Below are 20,441 nucleotides of genomic sequence, written 5' to 3' on the forward strand. Positions count from 1 at the left end.
GTTGTTATGGGTTAACTGTCCGTTGCCATGGGTAACCGGTCCGTTGCCATGGTAACCGGTCCGTTGCCATGGTAACCGGTCCGCTGCCATGGTAACCGGTCCGTTGCCATGGTAACCGGTCTGTTGCCATGGGTTACCTGACCGTTGCCATGGGTTAACTGTCCGTTGCCATGCGTTAACTGTCCGTTGCCATGCGTTTACATGTGTTGTTATGGGTTAACTGTCCGTTGCCATGCGTTTACATGCGTTGTTATGGGTTAACTGTCCGTTGCCATGCGTTTACATGCGTTGTTATGGGTTACCGGTCCGTTGCCACTCTTCTCTTTCTTTGCTGTCTTAAGGCTTCTGCGAGAATGGTGGAACCTGCTTACAGACCTCCAACGGCACCAAACTTTGTCTGTGCCACACCAAGTACGTCGGGCACCAGTGTGAGCTGGACAAATGTCAGTTCTGCGGAACGGGCAAATGTTTGACGTCAGCCTCAGGGGAGGTTTCCTGCAGGTGAGTATCGTGTGGGACGTGGTTACTGTGCTACATCGATTAGACTTGGATTTGTAAATATTTGCTGGCTTTTATTTTGAACTGCCAGAATATTCTTCACCCAAGGTCACCCAGCAATCTGTGGATTTTGTGCTTCCTAACAGTGCACAGCATGGAATATATCATTCTGAAATCGTGGGAATCATTATTAAGTGTGCCTATGCGAAGTCACACTTATTACTATTGCTCGGATGAATGAGTTGCTATGACTTTTGGTGTTTATTACTTCTATAGTTTTTTAAATATGAATATTTTAATGCAAGTTTTTTCCCATTGAAATGAATGGAGAACAAGAAAACTTCATTTGTGGTGTGCTGGCTCACTCTAGTGGTATGTCCGCAGTAATGCGAGGCGGCCGCTGTGTCCCTGTGGACGCTTTTATTTTGTATAACTACCGCAAGTAGTTCCTGTGTACTGACGCTAGCTCGGTAGCTAGCGCCGCGTCGCTTAAAAAGCAGCCGGGCTTGTCTTAAACTTAAGAGCCTGACACTCGCTAAACCACCCGATCGCTCGCCAAGCGACTGTTTCACACTGGACTTATTTTTCGTTTATATGGGCCGATGATGCTGGTCGATGAGGAAAAACTAACTGAGTTGTTTGGTGGTGGCTAACGCGGAGCTAGCTAGCCACCGGTATGTGTCTCTTTCCCCTCATATGTGGGGAAAGAAACATGTGAGGCGGCCGCCGATCGACCGGTTTTCAGGTGAGAATGTAGGTGTGTAAACGTCAAATATCTGCTCGTTTTGTCAAAACATCCCATATTAGCAACAGATTTCTCACGATGTTGCTGCTAGCCGGCTAGCTAGCTAGCTCGGCTAGCTCGCTCGGCTAGCTAGCGCCGCTTCGCTCAAAAGCACCCAGGCTTGGCTTTCAGTGAGGCGTCTCTAACTCCTTTCACCCCCGATCGCTCCGCAAACAGTCTTTGTCTTAGCTGGACTTATTTTTCGTTTATATCGGCCGATGATGCTGGTCGATGTGGAAAAAATAACTGAGTTGTTCATATACCGGTAGCTAGCTAGCTCCGCGTTAGCCACCGGTATATGTCTCTTCCCCTCGTATGCGGGGAAAGAAACACCGATCGACCGATGGTGGCTAACCCGGAGCTCAATCGTGGATAAGGGAAACCCAATGCAGGAGAAGCAGGCGGCTGGTGAACTGAATTTCAGGTAAGACGTTATTAACTCCACTCTATTTCGGTCAGATATAAACCGAGTTTAGGTGTAGTTTATTTTCGTTGTGCTGACAGTTACAATAACTGTACTGCGTGCTAGCTAGCACGACGGAGTTTCTATACAGCTGTGCGCGCTAAGTTACTGATTTTGAACTTTATGACAGCCTCCCCTATTTTCAGGCGAGAATGTAGGGGTGTAAACTTCAAATATCTGCTCGTTTTATCAAGAAGTCCCATATTTTATCAAGAAGTCCCATATCTCTCACGATGTTACTGCTAGCGCCGCATGGCAGCTAGCTGGCTAGGGCGGCTTGGCTGACACCTAGGCCGGGCTGACTGATACCAAGGTCGGGCTGGCTGACACCCAGGCTGGGCTGGCTGACACCCAGGCCCGCTCACGCTGTCGTGTCACCCCTAGTCTTTCGTGATGACTCTTGGTTGGCTGCTGGACTTATTTTTCATTTATATGGGCTGGTGATTCAGTATGAGTGTCCGGTGAACTGAATGTCAGGTAAGACGTTATGTATATGTAAGGTAGTGACTGGAATAAGTCACAAGGTGTCGCTGTTGAGCTGCATATATGTTGTAAATTTTAGCAATTTTGACCATTTGTCCTCTGCAGGACACCGTAGTTCAGATTTCTCGTTCGCGTGGGCGCCATCTTGGTTCAGTGTTTACTGTGATGTGCAAAGGTAAGCACTGTCAGTGGCGAACTGCATTGGTTTTGTTTAAAAATAAGTGTTCCACTGTGTAAAATAGCGGTTTGTCATTTAAGCTGAGCATATATTTTGTTTATTGAGAGGTTCATGTATTGTCTGATGAGAGTATGAGACAAAGATATACTTTTCTTTCTTACTCTCATATAAAATATTTAGCTTTTATTAAATAGTTATCTGAATCTTACAACCAAAGTTTGTATAATAATACACAAGATTGGCTGTAGACCATTGTTAATCATTCAGAACACTGTGTAAAAATAACAAAAAACAAAAAGTGAATGAAAAGTGCATAAATATTTATTTTACGTGTTTGATGTGTGTGGCAGGGCGTGGTCTGCAGTGCCGCTGCAGGGGAGGTGGACCCACCTCAGCGGCATCTGCAATCACGCCTCTCAGGTGTAAAGTCTGTGCTCTCTCTGCTTTTTTTTTTTTTTTTTTTTTTTTTTTTTTTTTTGTGTGTATGTGTCGGGCTATGAGATGAAAAGCTACAGCCGGCTGTGTAGGTACAGCAACTATGTGTGAAAAGTGGTCCATAACGTAATGCTTCAAAGTGTGTTCATGCAAACATTGTTGGGTCTGCTTATGAACCTCTGCGCACAGCGTCTACAAATTGGGGCTGTACGAAGTCACCTCATCTTTACACAAAACTGTAAGCTGTCATCTGTGAGGCGCGAGCGGTGTTTGGTTTTACCATAGTTCATGGTGGAGAATGGCTGCTCTGCTGAGTTTTGCTCTCTGTAGCTGTTTGAATGGCAAACTATACTGATTAGCGGCGGCATAGGCACACTTAAAATTTCTTCAGAAATTTTCGCTTTCTAGTTATTATTGTTATTCTGCTGCATTAGGATCTTCTTTAATATTTTTTTCCTGTATGTTTGAAGCTGTCCAAATGGTCAGATCCAACCCAGCTGCTATACCTGTTCAAACTACTGCGCACATGGACAGTGTTCAGTAGACAATCGCACACTGCTGCCACAGTGCACGTAAGATCCCAGTAGACATTAACAGGCATATATATAATATTTTATTGTTTTAATGTCCGCTTAGCACACTTACCCACATATCCACTGTGTACCTCTATAACCAGGTGTGCTGTTGGATGGAGGGGATACAGATGTGATATCACAGCTCCTATAGAGTCTTCTAGTGGTAGTAAGTCAGCCACTCCCTGACCAAATCAAAGTTTGTTCATAGAACATGCACTTTGGTCCTATTTGCTTATCATTATTTGTTCACTCATAGGTACTGCGTCAATCATCGTCCCAGTGCTGCTGCTGCTGTTGCTGGCATTGCTGGTGGTTGGTGCCATCTTGTGGTACAAGCAGAGAATGCGTGGGTGAGTACTAGTTCGGGACGCTTTTTCATCTTTAAAAAATTCAAACTCCATTTGTCATCTGGTCCTCACCGTTCTGGTCTTTCTTTCTCTCTTACCTTTTGATAACCATCTATTTCCCTGTCTCCCAGGTCTCTATGCCCGGGCAAATCTCGTTCTCAGTGCTCGCGGTAACTTGATAGGGTTACATAATTCACCTGTTGACCCCCAATTCCTCTCCTCTCCTTTCCCTAAAATACAGTCAGACTGCCTTTGCTATGCTTTTGTCTATCCTTTTGTCCATTCTGTCGTTCAGTGCCGAAATCTTTCCATTGTCCTCGCTTGCCATCTTCTGTTTGGCTTCCATGGGGTTTCCCACCCAACAACACAGGGGGCCTACTCACTCTGGAATAGCTCTGGTGATGCACGAGTAGTTGAACTTTTGACGTCCTCCCATTGTCCTCCATGCCTTTCCCTGTTTACATTTGTAAATATTAGGCTCAGGCAATGTGCTTGCAGAGTAAAATGTATAACTGTGCATCTCTGAAAAATGTTTATATGCTTGCAAACAGCCGAATATTTGCAATCTAATCCAGCATTCTCCGCAATGGACATGCTGCAGTATATTCGATAGGTTTGATCAAATGGCCTTTTGACACAAAAGCTCATTTGAAAACCTTTGATATATGTTGTCTTGTTCTTGTCAATTGTACATAGCCAGTGCTGAGTGAATTTATGATATGGGTTTATGATAAGACACCTTTTAGTCACTCTAGCTTTCTTCTGAGGTTAGCACATCAATTCTTTTAAACAAGGGTCTGAATCTGCTTCTAAGATAATTGTTGATCTGTTTCTCTGCAGTGCCAAGGGCTTCCAGCACCACCGAATGACCAACGGGGCCATGAATGTTGAGATTGGAAACCCTGCCTATAAGATCTATGAAGGAGATCCTGATGATGATGCTGGGGAACTTCTGGACTCCGACTTTGCTTTAGACCCAGACAAGGTAACAAAGCTTAAAAAAGCAGTTTCATTACAAAATATCTGAAAATGCCTGGTAGTGGCTAACCATGCAGATATTTCCACATTTATGAGTCCTTTTGTGAGTTTTTTTTTTTTTTTTTAATGAATTGGTTTTGGTTGTGGAGTCATTATAGACAGTAAATAGACCCTTCTTTGTGATCTAAAGAACACTGGATGAAAGTAGCTGGGTTTCTCAATATATTCCTGTCCTTTGGACGTCTAGTGAAAAACAGTTTTCTGTCTTGACTGATCTGTAATCACTTTTCTACATTTATATCCAGTTTTTTGCCATCGAGATCACCACAGTCCAAATGCAAAAGCTTTAAAGCAAGACTTAGGAAACCAGTGGGTGTCGTTATGGTATTTACTTCTGGCATCTGTAATGAATTTTGGAATGAATATTGTTAGAATTATGTGAATCATATACTTTAGTTCTGATGAGTGGCTCCATAGTCTCATGGTTTACACGTTGTGGCTCGAGTGGTTTGTATACAGATCAATGCTTGGGCAAGATACTGAACCCTGAGTTACCTCTGTGTGTGTGAATGCATTCAGCAGATAAAAGCACAAGGCACTATATAAATACCATTTCTTTTACATTCACCTAAGAAGTGAAAAAATCTCCAGTTTAATCCCAGCTGGAGACAAAAATCCCTTGGGGGTGTCAGGAACGGAAATCCACTGTGAATAAGGGGAGCAGCTGAATAAAGCTTTTATGCTGGAGCCCTCATGGTCACTATATTCAAACACTTTTCACCACAATCATAAAACATCAAATGAGGAATTGTCCATAAAGTCCTGAGTGCTTAAAAAGAAGTTGCAAGTTCTTCACTGGAAATACACCTACTGGTTTGTTGGGGGCAGATGATTAGTGCCCAGACTTTCAGAAACAAATAACCAAACACAGAAAACATAACAAACCACAAATGTCTGCCAGGGTTTCAGCACTGAGCTGGGAAACATCTTGTTATTTATGCGAGCTGAGCCTATTTGAATAAGAAAAATACTGCTTCTTTCACAATATACCAAATCTTTTCATTTCTTTTGCCTGAGTCACTGAGAAATTTTCTTCACTCCGCAGCCCACCAACTTCACGAACCCAGTGTATGCCACCCTGTACATGGGTGCCCACAACAGCCGCAATTCTCTGGCGAGCACTGATGAAAAGAAGGAGCTCCTCTCCCAGGTTGACGAGGACATGAGCGACCCCCTGGCATAGACCTCGGCATGGACTGAACTCTGCCAACATTGCCCTGCCTCGCCCAACCTAGAGCCAGCGAGCTCTCTCAATTTATGCCTTTACCAACTGAAAAGAAAAGCAACAAAAAAACATAAAAACGAGAACACTGTATAAAATGTATAAAATGAAGAACTACTTTTTTTAAGTGATTGCAGTATTATATTTTGTTCTTTGACAAAAAGGAAAACAAATCCTCTGGTGACGGAAAAGAAACCATTTTATAGACATTTTATCCAGTTCTTTTTCATTTTGCTCACTTCCTCACAACTTCTCTCTCTCTCTCACACACACACACACACACACACACACACAGCTTTCTCACGCATTCAGCCACTACCTCTGTGCAAATGTAAAAGATACAAATGGCAGTGGAACAATTTTAATTTTTTTATTTTTGTATAAATTGTGTAGGGGAAAAGAGAAAAAAACCATTTTTGTTCCATCCTAGAAAATGTTGCCAAGTCTTCGTTGTTCATGAAAGAGAGGAGATGCGTCAGTGCTCACCACGAATGCTTCCTGGATGCTGGTTCACATTTTGTGTATATGTATGTTTGCTACTGGAGGTCTTAGAGGGAAAGGCGAGGTGATGTTTAACTGCACGTGTATGCACAAGAGACTCGGCATCTGATCTGTTGTTGCAAAGAGCTACATTCAAGTGATTGTCTTTTACCTCCTTGCACAGACTAAAGTTACATATATATATATATATTATAAATATATATATTTCCATATATATGAACCTATTAACAAAGTGTCTTGAAAATATACCCAGGAATACAAACATCAGTAACAAATAGCAGTCTGTACTTTTTAATGTTTTTCTTTTGTTTTTTTTAAGTCATTGTATAATTGACATACTTTGTGTCACCGATGAATGAATCATGGCAGTGTGTTAGTGTGCGCTGGATGAAGATGATTGTAATTAAGTCCACATTCCAGGATGAAAAAGCCTGGGATGATATCCGTGGCCTTGGATTAGCCTACTGCAGGACACCCTGGACAGGAGCTGGGGCTTTGTTCTGAAACTCTTCTGGAGTAGAGACAAGCTTCTGTGAATTTCCGGTCATCCTCTAAAAAAAAAAAAGAACCTGCGACCAGTAATTAGCCGAGAACGGTTGCTTTCAACTTTTGTTCCTCGTCTTTTGATTGTAAACATACTTTCAGGAAAGGCCAGGGAGACCGTCTGATGGTACGTACTTCTGTGGAAGGTTGGATTTTTTTTTTCTTTCCTTCACTGTATGTAATTACATGGACATGTAATTTAGGTTAATGCTCATTGTTAAGTGCATTCTCAGGAAGGAGACTGATCGGCTTCCTGATAAGCATTCCTTTCTCCATTCCTTTGCTTTGCTGCTAACCATCCGGATTTTTAGTCTGGGAAGTGTGGCTCTATGTCTCACTGCTCACCGTATTGCTTTTAATCACCTCAGCTTGTCAGCCATACCTACCATATCACTGCATGGTGCTCACACACACACAGACACACTTAACCAAGAGGAAACTCTGGCTTTAGTCCTCAAATGTTAACAGTATTCATCACATTTTTTCTTTAAATTCTGTTTTTTTTTCTTGCTTATTTGCTTTTAACATCCTGCTCTGTTAAATCGCCATGTAAGTTGGAACAATCATATTTCATTTGGAGAATTTCTTTAACTGGCAAAAACCCACGTTTGTGGTTCTGATTGTTTTGTTATAATTCGATTTCTTTTTGATATAAGGAATTAAATGGATTTTTATAGTAGAAATGTACGATGGCCGTGTCTGTCATTTGGAAAGATGGAGAGGAGAAGCAGTCTACTTCATACTTCAGTACATTAGGAAATAGCCTCACTTATCATTAAAGAATGAAGAAATAAAACACAAACATGTAGAAAGCACTTGTTTGGATGTTGCTTAATCTGGAAAGGCTTCTGAATTGTAATGAAAGTCTTTGGTCTTGTTACATAAATCATCATATTTATTAAACAGGAAGTGTTGTCTTTCAGTCAACAGACAATCCCAAGAATAGCTTTTTCTTAAAAAAAAAAGTATGTTTCTTTTGATTTCAGTACACACAAGAATAGTGTTTTATACAATCTTGAGCCAAATTTAAGTAGTGTTAAGATGTATTGCTCCCTTTGTGCCAATGTCATGCAAGTCTCTAAAGCTGTTAGGAGGAATAATCTGTTTAAAACGGATAAGAAAAAGAAGCTTTAAATGCACTTCATCCTTCATCTGTTAATAATACATTTAGAGCAGGCTAACCAAACAGCAAGTGTGCCTTTGAAACAGTAGTCCACCTGGAGTCTCCTTCATGCGTCTGTCACCTCCTAACTGTCACACACGGTGTGACAGGAAGTGTTATCAAGGCACGTAATATTCTGTTTTTAACCACCACTTGGTCAAGGCACAAAACTCTGGGGACTCTCGTGTCAGCTGTTCTGATGTACTAGAGGTAAAAAGGAACTAACATACCTTTAAGCTTTTTTTGTGCCTTCAACTTGCATATTGTTGTCAGGATTATAAGGCTAATGTTATATTACAAGGCGGTAAAAAATACAATCTTTACCAAATGAAAGATGTAAAATAAACAAATTATGGCTGACTGACGAGAAATAACACAAAAAGGCACTTCTTAAGCGGAACATCAAACTTTGGCGTAATTTGGTTTGTCTAGCTTGACAAGAAGAACCAGTACAGTGATGGTCTTTGCTCCCAGATACAATCAAAATAAACAATATTAAGTCTGATTGAAGGCGTCTCGAAGACTTGGCGTAACGCTGCGAAACAGTCCACGAATGTCTGTTATAACATCGCACCTCCTCTGTTATTTGCAGGAGGCTTTTGCAGGTGTCTTAAAGGCAGGCGTCCCAGCAGCAGCAGAAGAGTCGGCAATTTATCTTGGCTGCCTCCCAGTTTAAATCCTGCTATGACTGCGTAACCTTCGGATATTAATGGGTTTTAGGAATGTCCACATTAAGATCCACATGCTAGCAGGCACTTGTTAGTGAAAGCACAATTCCTCCTCCAGTCCTCAGATGGCCTCACCTGTGCTCTGGTCATCCTCCCAAAGGTCAGTGCCGACAGAGCAGGGAAAGCCTTCTGCTCGCGGTGACGAAGGAGTAGTAGCGCGTTGTGCTTCTGTAATCATGCCTGCTCATTTAAAGTGGTTGTAAAAGGGCATCCATAAATAAATAAATTACCGGGCTAAAACAAGGGCTTTGTCCTGTCCTCGCTTTTCAGTCTTTGTGATCTGCAGCCTCAGGGTTGAGATGCGCCACTGGGACAAAGGGAAGGGTTACAATAGGGAGGGGACTATAAGTGACGAATAAGTGGTTTAGGGTCTCTTCCAACCGCTCCGGATCAACGCGTCCGCTCGCAGGAAAGGCTGGTTTCGGAGATCTGTGAGTAGGCATGGAGAGGGGGGGTGAGAGACAGGGGGACACACATGTTAGACGACCAAGAGGTCAATCTGGACATTTGCTTCTGTTTACATCTCAATTTCTTAAGAGTGTTTTTAAGCAAGAAGAGCAGAGGATGTACACTCAGTTCTCACTTTATTAGGTACACCTAATTTATATCAGTTGTTCCCTCATTTCTGTAAATGAGGTTAAGCTAAAAAAAGAAAAGCAAATAGGAACACCTTACTGTATAATGCAGTACATGAAAACAGCACCACAAACCATATTTCCTCTTTTTTACAATGAAGATGAAACTATGAAAAGTTGCCTTTATTGCAGGACTGTTGTTAGTCTGCATTAGTTTGAGCTCCCTAATAAACTGACAACTGAGTGTTTATTGTTATAATTTTCAAATCCAGAAAATCTGGAAACACTTGTGCAGTTAAAACTTTGGGTTAAAGCTGAAATTGTCCATAAGAGCTAAAAAATTAGCAAATGTGGCAGGAATGCCACATTCCCATAGCCTTGTATTTCAACTGCTAGAAGTTGTGCTTCAAAACGGAGAAATTCAAGGCTTTGACACGGTGATTTTGGCAAATCAGTAACACTAAACAATGAGGACGTTACAAAGTAACCACTCTGGTTACGATACAGTGGTCAACAAGCTCTTGAGTTTGCAGATTACCAAACAGGATGGCTGTCACAGAGGAAACAAAAGTGTGGATACAGACTGTGTTCACGTAAGTTTGATTCTGTTTTCTTCTAGAGCCTGTTGACCAAATAGCTGTTGAGCACACCGCAGATGACATTTAGCACAGACAAACATGGCGGACGCTGCCGACAGGTGAGAGGTAAATAAACAATGGACAACATGCAACACGTAACAGGAAGGGGTGAGGATGATACTCATTTCTAAGGAATAAATTTGACATTAATACTAAAAGAAAAATGCCACTGGTGTTGCTTCTGAGGTGGGCTTTGTAGACACTTAAACACCTGAGTTCATATTTTAATGGCTGTTTTAAAAGCAGGTAAGTTGTTTCTTTTTAATACTATGCTGACTTCTTCTTTTTACAAGTTCAACTTTGTGTTGTTTGCTAGCAAATTTTATAGTGTTCTAAAACTTGTGTGTGTGTGTGTGTGTGTGTGTGTGTGTGTGTGTGTGTGTGTGTGTGTGTGTGTGTGTGTGTGTGTGTGTGTTTCTTTGCTTGCAACTGAAGCACTAGCTGAAGCAGCTGACATCACTGTAGCAGCACACAGGAGCTGGAGGGCCAAGCAGGCCGGCTTTCAGCCAGGCTACCTTTCTTACCCTCTCCTAGGAGTGGGAAATACTGTCATTAATCTTCTTTTCAGCTGGAGGGGGGCAGAATAAACAGTGGTGGTTGAGGAAAGAAGAGTCACATGTTAGCCGGAAAAACCAACACCAAACAAGTTAGTCTCATGGAACAAGGCAGTGCTGATAAAATAAAACAGTCTGCTAGCCAAACCTCTTTAGATTCAGTCCGTTGGTATCGGATAATTTGAAAGAAATATGGCATAATAACGCAAAAGCCTACTGTGTCATGCATGATGTCCTACACGTGATCACAGTCAGGACTGTACTGCAAGCGTGTCAACATATTTTACACACAAACATATTGACACTCAATGCAACTTTCTCAGCTCCAGGCAAAGAGGTTTGGCTGACTCCTATCACCAGACACCTGATAGGAGTCTTCTCAACACAAACAACCAGTGACGGCCCGAGTTAGTCATCAGTAGTCATAGTTGAGGGTGGGGTGGGATGACAGAAATCATGCTGCATGCACATGGAGGTAGTGGTAGTGGGTTGCGAGGGAGGGTGGGGGGTTCAAAATGCGTATGAGAGAAACCTGGTCAACCTTGGCATTAAAGGGGAAGGGCTAGCAGTTGGCGTCGTCACAGAGGTTGGCTTCACAGAAGAAACGTGAGCCGCGTTTAGCAGTGCGGGCCGTGAAGGGCACGCTCTTCAGTACTGGGGGGAGGAGGCGGAGGAAGAGAAAACATGTCACACCTGAAACACTGCCCTAAGGGGGAGGGGCAAACCTTGTGAAAGCCTAACGTTCTTAATAAGGTTAAGGACATGTCCTGAAAGCCGTCCACTGGATAAAACACAGTTAGAGCTCTGATAGTAGTGACACACAATTATTCCTATTATTAACACTAAAGTATAATGAAGCAACATTCATATTATTTACACTTTAGACAGTTATTAATGATCATCACAAAAACATCAGTTAGGTTATGTGCTACGCTGAGGCTGTAGATGCAGGGTTTTCTCCCAATAAAGGCTTAAAATACGTAGGTGTGTTGCAAGATGATTTAACTTTGGCATCTCCAAAAATTTAATGTAGGAAACGAAATTGCACACTGCCCAATCACTGTCCGCTCTTTGCAAACAGAATATTCTGCTATTCTGCTCGTGTGCAGTTTATATCCATGTCTGTCCAGACTGGTATAGTACGAGCAGTGAAGACAGGCACCTACCTACCTCCCAATCTCCACTTCTGTCTTACGACATTCAAACAGTGGGCAAAAAAGTATGTTAGCCCAACATTATAATGTTGCTCAATCACAGCTAAGTTAACCTTTTGATCTTTTGGATACAACATGTCATCATTTTATCATTTTTCCTCCAATTTTGTCATAGTTAGACTTTAGTTTTGAGCAAAAATTTTGTTATGAGGTCACGGCGATCTTTGAAATTATAGTACAAGTGACTTTTTTGTGCCAGATTAGAGGACATTAAAGAGGTATGGAGGTATAGAAAGCCAAAAACATGATCCCTCCAGGAACAGCTGCTTGAGGCTGTCGTGGATCCTAATTATTAGTACCTCAATTTACTTCTTGAGACCCGGCCTTTCTGAAAACACACACTTTGATACCCAGCAGCATTTCCCCTAACAGACTAGACAGCATGGCATGGAACAACGCTTGCTATTTGCTGTGCTCCAGATGTGCTGGTGTCTGAAGCACGTAGCACAAGGTGCACTTCAAAGGAGCTGAGCAGTCGATGACCACAGTCATCCTCAGCCTGGGAACACCGGGGCTGCTGGCACGCACATGGGTTCTTTTAACAGTCCTGTCTGGCCCACCTGTGATAATGTCTTCAATAGTGCCATCCTTGCCCTCGTACACAGGCCGGTGGTCTTTGGCTTGCCGCCTGCGCAGCTCTGCGATCAGCTCCTGCTGCTGGTGCCTCTTCTTCTGGGCCTGAACCTGAACCAGTGGAAAGGATATTTGTTCGTTTTCACTGTGATTCTTGGCCTACGAAAAAGCTTTATTTAGCACTGAGTAAATACGTGATAGAGTTCATCCAGCGGGGCTGCACCTTAGGGTCATGCTGCTTCGCCTCCTGAGCCAGTAACTTTTCTCTCATTGCTTCCTCTTGCTTTTTCCTCTGTTCATTTTCTTCCACTGCATCCTGTTGAGAAGAGAAATAGATGACACATCTGTGACAAGAAACTTCAGTGGAAATAAATCCAACAACGTGCTTTTGTGTGGCCATGTGAAGCAAAGAAAAAACAGTTGAAAAGCTGGGCATAAACAGGAAAGCCACGCTTTACTAAACATGACCAGGACCACGCACGCGCTTAAATGAACAGTTTGACATACGGAGAAAGATAAACAAAGGGATCAATAAGTATGGTGAATATGACACTTTAGATAATTATAAATCAGCCAAGCTGGGCAGAAATATTAAAAACAAGGCAACAGCTTCCCTGACTTGAATCAAAATGAACAAAATCTGACAATGTGTTTCGTTTTGTTTTTTTTTAAACCAGATAATCTGAGCTGATTTGCTGTGGATGACAGAAACAATAGTTTCTCTCCAAGAACACAAAGAATATCAGCGATAACTTGTTCCTAGGCCACTAAGAAAAAGCAGGTGATTTCACAGTTAGCAACAAATTATTTAAAGATACTCTTTCTTCTTTAACGTCTTTAACTGACTGACAGTAAGCTCTACGGGACACAGAACATTTTCAGCCCATTTTCTTCCAGTTTTTCTCGTGTTAATTTGAAGTTTGGGCTTGAAATTGTAACCTTCTCTTTCTCGTTAGTTTGTTTAGTATTGTGGCTTTACGGCAACTCCTGGCTGTTCTGTTTATTTTGGCTCTCACTTAAGTTAAATTAAAGCTTCTATGTCTGACAATAAGAGGCCTTAAAAACTGTAGAAAACTATATTCTATTACTCGAGGCAACAAGTGTTTGTTAAACAGTTCCTTTAGAGCACATGCGCACACTCAAACAGACACATGAAATCCTTGTGTTGCACATTTCCTTGAGCAGATCCCATAAATCTAGATGGAGAACAATCTCAGGATGCGTGCTGTGTGTTGGGGCAGGGCGAGGCAGTCCGGAGGTAAAGGGGGGGGGACGAGTCTAAACACCACAGCTGCAGCTTCTAAAGTCAGACCCAGCTGGCCTTTCCTGTTATTTGGCCTGGGAGTATACGCCACGTCCTGTGCCACAAAAGCAGCCAAAGCTCTGCCCCGCTCTGCTCTCAGCAAGGCTGACAGCAAACCAGGGAACTTCCCAAATGACCAGCTGAGGAAGTGAGGAAAGCTACAGAGATGTAGCTTCTGCTTGGCGTCCTCACCTTGTACGCCTTGATGAAGCGCACAAACACAGGGAAGAACACGGAGGGTGGAGCCGTCTTGGCACTTTCTCCAAAGTAGCTCACCACACTGTTAAAGGCTTCCTGGAATTGGGAAAGAGAATGTTTGTAAACACTGTCGAGTTAGTGGCTGCGCATCAGATGTCAGTGAGATGAATGAACGAAAAAGGTTTCATTTTCATTTGTTCCAGCGGATAATTTGAGGTTTTGGAGGTGAAGACGCTGTCGGATACCTCTGCCATCTTGGCGTCCTTCTGTAGCTTGTCCAGCTGTGAGTCACTAGCCTGGACAAAACCTTTCAGGACTGAGTGGTCGTGGAGACTGCACTCTCTCCGGATGAGGTCCATGCCTTTCCCCAGCTCTCGAACATCCAGCAAGACGTTTTCCAGAGACACTTTGCACGCAGACATCAGAGCATATTTTAAGTATATTACGTAGCGTTTTATCCAGATGTTAACACCTGACCTTTCTGTGAAAATACTGCATCTCCACGAGGTTGCTGACAGAGTTTAATATTTGGTGCATGCTCACCTGCTGCAGCTTTGTCCACAAAGTGCAATTCATTGTAGAAGTTGGTCAGTTCAGGGTACTTCTCTTTCACAATAAGAGCTATGTAGTGGAGCAATGTCATCTTTCTGTCTGTAGACTTAGTGTCCAGAAGCTGTGTAAAAAACATTGTTAGGAAAAGCAATTTAATAATAAACTCTGCAGCACACTTTTGTGCTGACTGGAATTCCAGTAAACGTCACTACTGATTACTCACCAGATCAAGGCTTTGTAATTTGAAACCATAAACGCAGCCTCGTTTGCTGCTGTTCATGTAGTTTCCTAGGGCTAAGATGATCTACGAGTAAACCAAAAGCACCGAGTGAATATATGCATTAAAAAATACAAACGCTGCTGCTGTGAAAGTCAACAAACACATCTCACTTCAAGCATCCTCTTGAGCTTTGGTGCCGACTTGATTGAGCCAGAAGCAGCAATGATGGCGTTGAGCTGTGGCGTGAGCATGCTCACGTTGTCGGCAAAGTTTCCAACAAAGGTGATAATGTTCATTCTCTGCGTCAGCCTCTCGATCTTGCTGAATAACAACATGAAGCGATCCTCCTCTGCTAACTGATCCAGCGGACGCCGCTCGCGCTCGTACTGACGCATCACCTTCACTTCTGCCTCGGTGGGCAGGAAACGCATCAGGCACTCCACAAAGTCGACAGGTAAGGCCTTGAGGTCAAACCTGAGTGAAGATAACACGTTACCTGTAACTTGTTCCACAGAAAATTATGTAAGTATGTAAAGTTTACGTAAAAGACAGGTGCATACTTCTCTATGGCTTTGCAGATCTCTTCTGTTGTCTTGTTAGCCTTTCGCAGTGTGATGGCTAAGTTCTTGGAGCGATTGGCGTCCAGAAGTGTGACTTTGTTTGCCACCTTATTGGCTACTTTGCTCTTTGTGCAGGAAAGATCCACAACTGGACCCTGGGCTCTCGTCTTAAATAGCTCCTCAAACCTCTCCAGCTCCAGCTCCTGCATGTGAATAACAACTCAACTTTTACTTGCTCTAAATTGATGTTAAAAGTCCTGAACACATAAGTGTTATGGTGTTGGTATGAAGCTGGTTATTTCGCGACACACTGCTCTTATCATTTAAGTTTAGTTTTGCTTTACTTTTTCCTCTTATTAAGGTTTGAACTCAACTGGAAGAGACTAGAGAAACCTGAGCTTTTGACTATGGAAAAGTTTTACTGAGATTAATACTAATTTACCATAAATTCAAATTTGACACATATTAACCAAGACCTACATCTTAACATGAAAGAGGTTTTATCTTCTTGATTTACCTCTAGCACACGTTCATCATCGATCTCGTTGAAGACTGTGCCATTGATCTGATTGGGCTTCAAGGCCGTCCAGTTAAACACAGGCAAGCGGAACTTGGTCTTTATAGGCTTCTTGATCCTGATAGCTGTGGTGAAGAAAGTGTTCGTTGAATTCAGAATGAACGGTACTTATATACCACTTTTCAACGCGAAGCTTTATTCAGCCACTCACACACATTCATACAACCATCTTTTTCTATGGCTAAGTGATTTTCGCCTATCGCTCACACACTTATACTCCGACGGATGCATCTTAGAGTTCTGGACACTTCAGCGCACAGACTAGAGGAGCCAGGGATCAACCTACCGACCTTCAGATTAGTAATCCACTCTACCTCCTGCCACCCACAATCCTCTGATCTAGTCAACCTTGAACATCAAAATCGAAGGCAAAGACAACCAAGTTTAATTTTGTGTGCACGCTCACCTGACAGACCTACGCTCAAGATGACAGAGGGGGAAGCTTCTGGCAGAGGAGGAGCAAGGGGAGGAGGTGGTGGTGGTGGGACTGGCGCAGTGTGTCCTGTAATTAATGCAGAAGAGTATTTTTATTGCATGTTTAGCAACAGCTTCGTGTTCTACGTGAGCTGCCACCTCGGCCTGACAATCGCTGAAAACGGATTTTTAAAGTTAGTGAAACCTGATAAAGTCTAGTTTGGATAAAAGGCTGGAAAGTGCTCCAACAGTCAGTGCGGCCTTTCCGGAGACAAAGGAAACCAGCCTTATGTTTCCCTTTCCTGTCTGGCTTAGAAGAACACTGCTGTGACCCATCACTTGGTTTGGCACGAATGAACAAATATAGGGAACTGAAAATAAATCTGCTCTGAGGGTCCACAGATGAGAAAGTCAACTTTCACATACATATACATGAATCACTAGACTGCGAGTCACAGTGTTGTCATCACCTGAAGCAGATGGCAGGGGAGGGGGAGGGGGAGGAGGCGGTGGAGGCGGAGGTGCTTCGCTGGCTGGTGGTAAACTTGTGTCGGGTCCTCCTAGTTCTGTCAGCCCTGCCGTTGAACCCAAAGACAGCTTTCCGATGTTTCCCAAGGGTATCCCGGCACTGCCGACGCCCAGCGGCTCGATGGCGATGTCTCCATCAGGTTTCTTGTGCAAGCGGATGGTGCCCTGCTGTTCGAGCTCCAGCAGACGCTTCTCAATGTTGAAGTGCCTCTGAAATGCAGCATCCTTCTCCTTGATCATCCTCCTCAGGGTGTTAACCTGAGTGCTGGTTGACTCGTATGTCTCCTGAGCAGTCACCAGGGGGTGATAAAGAGCATAATGCACAGTGACTCCACAAGCTAAACAAACATCCTGTCTCTTTGTGACCTAATTTGCTAATACAGCAATTTAGCCACAAGCATATGAACCTGATCTCTGCTAACAGGCACGGAATCTGAAGCCTTTATGATGCGAGGAGAGCAAGAAATATCACGTCGATAGGACTGTGGCTTACCCGTATTACGTTCAGCTCCTTATCTTTCTGAATGAGCAGCTTCTCCAGATCGGCTACTTTCATCATTGTTTCATTCTCAACCTCCAGAAGCTTCTCAGTCACCTAGAAGAGAAGATGGAGCAACACTGAGATGAGAGAAGGAAAGAATTGATCCACACAGTGGGCATCTTTCCCAGCTCCACTTCCCCATCCCTCCTCCCCATACACTGCATCATCACGAAGAAATAAGATACAGCGAGCAGCATGATGCAGCAATAACATGACACAGCTCTCAGTTTTGATTTTACATTACACATCTTTGCTAAGGAATTCAGAGAGAATCTTCACCCTCTTCCTCCCCCATCATTTCTGACCTCTGACAGCAGAGTTTGTTTTCAAATTCCAAGAATGATGTCAGGGGCTGCCTACGACCTTTCCATGTGAAGAAGGTCTTTGCAAAGCAGCGTGGGATACAAAGGCAATAGCCCAGAAAGACCGAGCCAACACGAGAACAATAATAAGATTGTTTCACGCACTCCATTTTCCAGCATTCCCCACCCAATTATTATCCTGAACCACTTGTGAAGTGCAAACACCGAGTAGATTTCTAATTGCCATGTAGAAACAGCCAACTTAAGTACATAGCTGGTGAACCACAACAATCTCATAAATGTGTATAGAGAGCAGTGTTGGTGGTCCAGACTGGGTGGTGCACTTACGTGGGACAGGTGCTCCTCCAGTTCCTCCACCTTCTCCAGCGCTGCATTCTTGGTTTCGGCATCTTCTAGCAGGCCACCCACATCAAATACGTTATCAAGGTAAGCCTGGATCTGAACCGACAGCTTGTCGCTCTCCGTGTGTTTAGATTTCTGGCACGAGAGAGAATAAATTCAACATTAGTGACACTCCGCGAATAGTCTCCACGTGGACAATGAGAGCGATTGGCCCAGTTTAAGCACAACATTATTTCTTTACCTCCAGGAAGTCATCTAGTCCCAGTTTGGTGAATTCATACTGCAGATGCACTCTGAAGTTCATGTCTTCAACTGAGTGGACCACAATGTTGATGAACTGCATGCAAGCAACCTGGAGAACAAATGCAAACAGACACCAGCTCATTAATATTCTTTATATACTTGATACGTATAATCTGTATCAGGATATTTTATCTTAAAACTGACATATAGTCCACTGGATTTTGCATTTGCACCTTGTATAAAAGTGTGTTTTCCTTTATACAGATAATAATAAAAAATACCTTTGGCATTTGAGCCAGACATTTTTATTTGTACTGATGGATGTACTCTCACACAAAAAAGACACATCTGTATGTAACTAAACGCTTGTCTTACCATGAAGTCAATGTTTCCCTCTTCACTGCGGAAGTAATCCATCAGTCTCTCGAAGCGATGCTTCTCTTTGCAAACCTGAAACACACCAGGTGAAGCAAAATAAAGATTTTTTTCTCTGGTTTACAAAGTAGAACAAAAACTTTGTCCGATGTAGACAAAAAATAAGAGACCCGAGAAAGGACGTTTTTATTGAATGTCAAAGTGGTACCTTAGGGAAATATTACCTATATTTATCACCTAAAATCAACCATACTACATGTTTTTTTTTGTCCATGGCACTTTACAAATTATTTATTTATTAATTAAGAAAAAAAATCATGCCTTTGGAGCAAACCACAATGCTGAGGTGTTCATGAAGTATGCAGCAAAATCAATGAAGCCAATGGCTTCATAATGTTGTGCTGTGGACATAACAAATATCTGATAAACTGCTGCTTTCACTGATGTGTTACAGCTCTATCAACAAAAGCATAATCAGGGTAAATCAACTATTTCTTTTATTCTGTTTTTCTACTTGCAAACAACATAATCTCAGTGTTTGACTTACGTTGTTTCTTAAGTTGATGAAATAAAAATCCTTTTCCTTGCACACAAACACTGTAGCTGTGGATCTAAAATTTGACGACCAGTACAGCTGGTATGATTTTTCTCTGAGCTTTATAGAACAGCATTCTCTTATTTGGCACCTCAGTCATAGAATAACAGTCAGAGCACATTACAGCTGAATGCTTTTTTTTCTTGGGAGAGTTCAGAGCTCTCATAAAGACTTCTGCAAATGAACAGCAACTGCTATCGATCTTGGCCAGGTCCACCTTGACAAAGAGATGTTAATCTCAAGAGAATTCCTGGTTAAATAAAGGTTGAATAAATGAAATGAATAAAAACATAGAATGAATAGCAAACGTGACCTTCTCCCTGTGAGATCTCAGACACCTGTCACTTTGTGTTAATGCATCATTTTGGAAAAACAGCAGTACTATGTTGTTTCCACTAGAGAGTTGATTAGCTCTTGGGTCTCGCTGAGGCTTTGGACTGTAAGGCATTTTGTCTGGTTCCGGAGTTTAGGTGACTGTACGAGCAAAAAGCAAAAAGGCTAAGCAAATCTTTCTGGTTCACTGGCTCCCACTGGGAAGTGATCCTCTGATTATTGTTCATGGTTACTTAACATCTGATGTCTTAATGAGTCCAATAATCTCAGACACGCCACCATAGAGCTTTGCTTGCAACCTCAGATAGATAAAATCTCTCAGAGCTTCTCAGTTTTCGGCCCGCTACACTTGACCTTTATGCCTTTATGCACGCCAGTGATGTGGGAAATTAGGGCAATTATATTGATGTTACTTAAATTTTGATTAGTATATTCAGACATAGCTAGGCCAGCGATATGTTACAACTTAATCCTGAACATAACAACTTGAGAGCTTGTTAAAAATTCATTAAAAAGTTGCAATAGGCACCTCTTTGAAGTTGTCAAATGCTGAAAGGATGATCTCATGACCTCCTCGGACAAGACAAACAGCAGCCAGCAGCTCAAGGACCAAAGCTTTTGTCCTGAAAATGCACCAAACTTTCATCAATACAGCTACATTTTTTTAAAAAGTACAGTTTTATATGTTCTATCACAAAATTCAAGCATCCTCAAAATTGGTGTAGATATTAACATACAGGGCTCAAAAGTCATAATCTGCATTAATGTCTGAAGCTTTGGTGGGTGTTTCCATGGTTTTTACGTGTTTACCCTCATAGACTTTATT

General features: G+C 42.5%; 2 protein-coding genes across 12 annotated transcripts in view; one reads left to right on the plus strand and one right to left on the minus strand.

Moving 5' to 3' along the window:
- Nucleotides 1-347: 347 nt before the first annotated feature.
- LOC147304796 (low-density lipoprotein receptor-related protein 1-like) lies at nucleotides 348-7,754 on the plus strand. Of its 4 annotated transcripts, none has more exons than XM_086278916.1 (7): nucleotides 348-501; nucleotides 3,312-3,413; nucleotides 3,518-3,582; nucleotides 3,673-3,766; nucleotides 3,895-3,933; nucleotides 4,604-4,748; nucleotides 5,847-7,754. In XM_086278916.1, exons 4-7 carry the CDS (start codon nucleotides 3,759-3,761, stop codon nucleotides 5,982-5,984), a joined length of 330 nt encoding a protein of 109 aa, XP_086135042.1. In that variant the 5' UTR covers nucleotides 348-501; nucleotides 3,312-3,413; nucleotides 3,518-3,582; nucleotides 3,673-3,758; the 3' UTR covers nucleotides 5,985-7,754. The 4 variants fall into 4 exon arrangements, with proteins under 4 accessions (XP_086135042.1, XP_086135041.1, XP_086135039.1 ...); XM_086278915.1 differs by lacking the exon at nucleotides 348-501 and adding an exon at nucleotides 925-1,706; XM_086278914.1 differs by lacking the exon at nucleotides 348-501 and adding an exon at nucleotides 2,385-2,403.
- Nucleotides 7,755-7,947: 193 nt separating this feature from the next.
- Nucleotides 7,948-20,441, minus strand: part of fmnl3 (formin-like 3) — a 31,975-nt gene continuing 19,481 nt past the window's right edge. For 2 of the 8 annotated variants that reach the window (XM_086278911.1, XM_086278906.1), the window contains 18 exons: nucleotides 20,145-20,238; nucleotides 18,688-18,762; nucleotides 18,311-18,421; nucleotides 18,055-18,204; nucleotides 17,357-17,458; nucleotides 16,806-17,148; nucleotides 16,328-16,423; nucleotides 15,862-15,986; nucleotides 15,345-15,547; nucleotides 14,955-15,258; nucleotides 14,788-14,868; nucleotides 14,556-14,685; nucleotides 14,258-14,418; nucleotides 14,007-14,108; nucleotides 12,735-12,827; nucleotides 12,499-12,622; nucleotides 11,266-11,378; nucleotides 7,948-9,386 (listed from right to left, as the gene is read on the minus strand). In XM_086278911.1, the coding sequence (XP_086135037.1) occupies nucleotides 11,287-11,378; nucleotides 12,499-12,622; nucleotides 12,735-12,827; nucleotides 14,007-14,108; nucleotides 14,258-14,418; nucleotides 14,556-14,685; nucleotides 14,788-14,868; nucleotides 14,955-15,258; nucleotides 15,345-15,547; nucleotides 15,862-15,986; nucleotides 16,328-16,423; nucleotides 16,806-17,148; nucleotides 17,357-17,458; nucleotides 18,055-18,204; nucleotides 18,311-18,421; nucleotides 18,688-18,762; nucleotides 20,145-20,238 (2,386 nt within the window). In that variant the 3' untranslated portion in view covers nucleotides 7,948-9,386; nucleotides 11,266-11,286. Of the gene's footprint in view, nucleotides 9,387-10,685; nucleotides 10,739-11,256; nucleotides 12,623-12,734; nucleotides 12,828-14,006; nucleotides 14,109-14,257; nucleotides 14,419-14,555; nucleotides 14,686-14,787; nucleotides 14,869-14,954; nucleotides 15,259-15,344; nucleotides 15,548-15,861; nucleotides 15,987-16,327; nucleotides 16,424-16,805; nucleotides 17,149-17,356; nucleotides 17,459-18,054; nucleotides 18,205-18,310; nucleotides 18,422-18,687; nucleotides 18,763-20,144; nucleotides 20,239-20,441 lie in introns of those variants that run through there. The other 6 variants (XM_086278909.1, XM_086278910.1, XM_086278907.1 and 3 more) reach the window with 6 other exon arrangements.

The sequence above is a fragment of the Aulonocara sp. 'chitande type north' Nkhata Bay genome, linkage group LG20, assembly GCF_057382095.1.
Source record: "Aulonocara sp. 'chitande type north' Nkhata Bay isolate Kocher_YH1m ecotype deep benthic linkage group LG20, A_spYH_male_GT1.1, whole genome shotgun sequence".
Taxonomy (NCBI): Eukaryota; Metazoa; Chordata; class Actinopteri; order Cichliformes; family Cichlidae; genus Aulonocara; species Aulonocara sp. 'chitande type north' Nkhata Bay.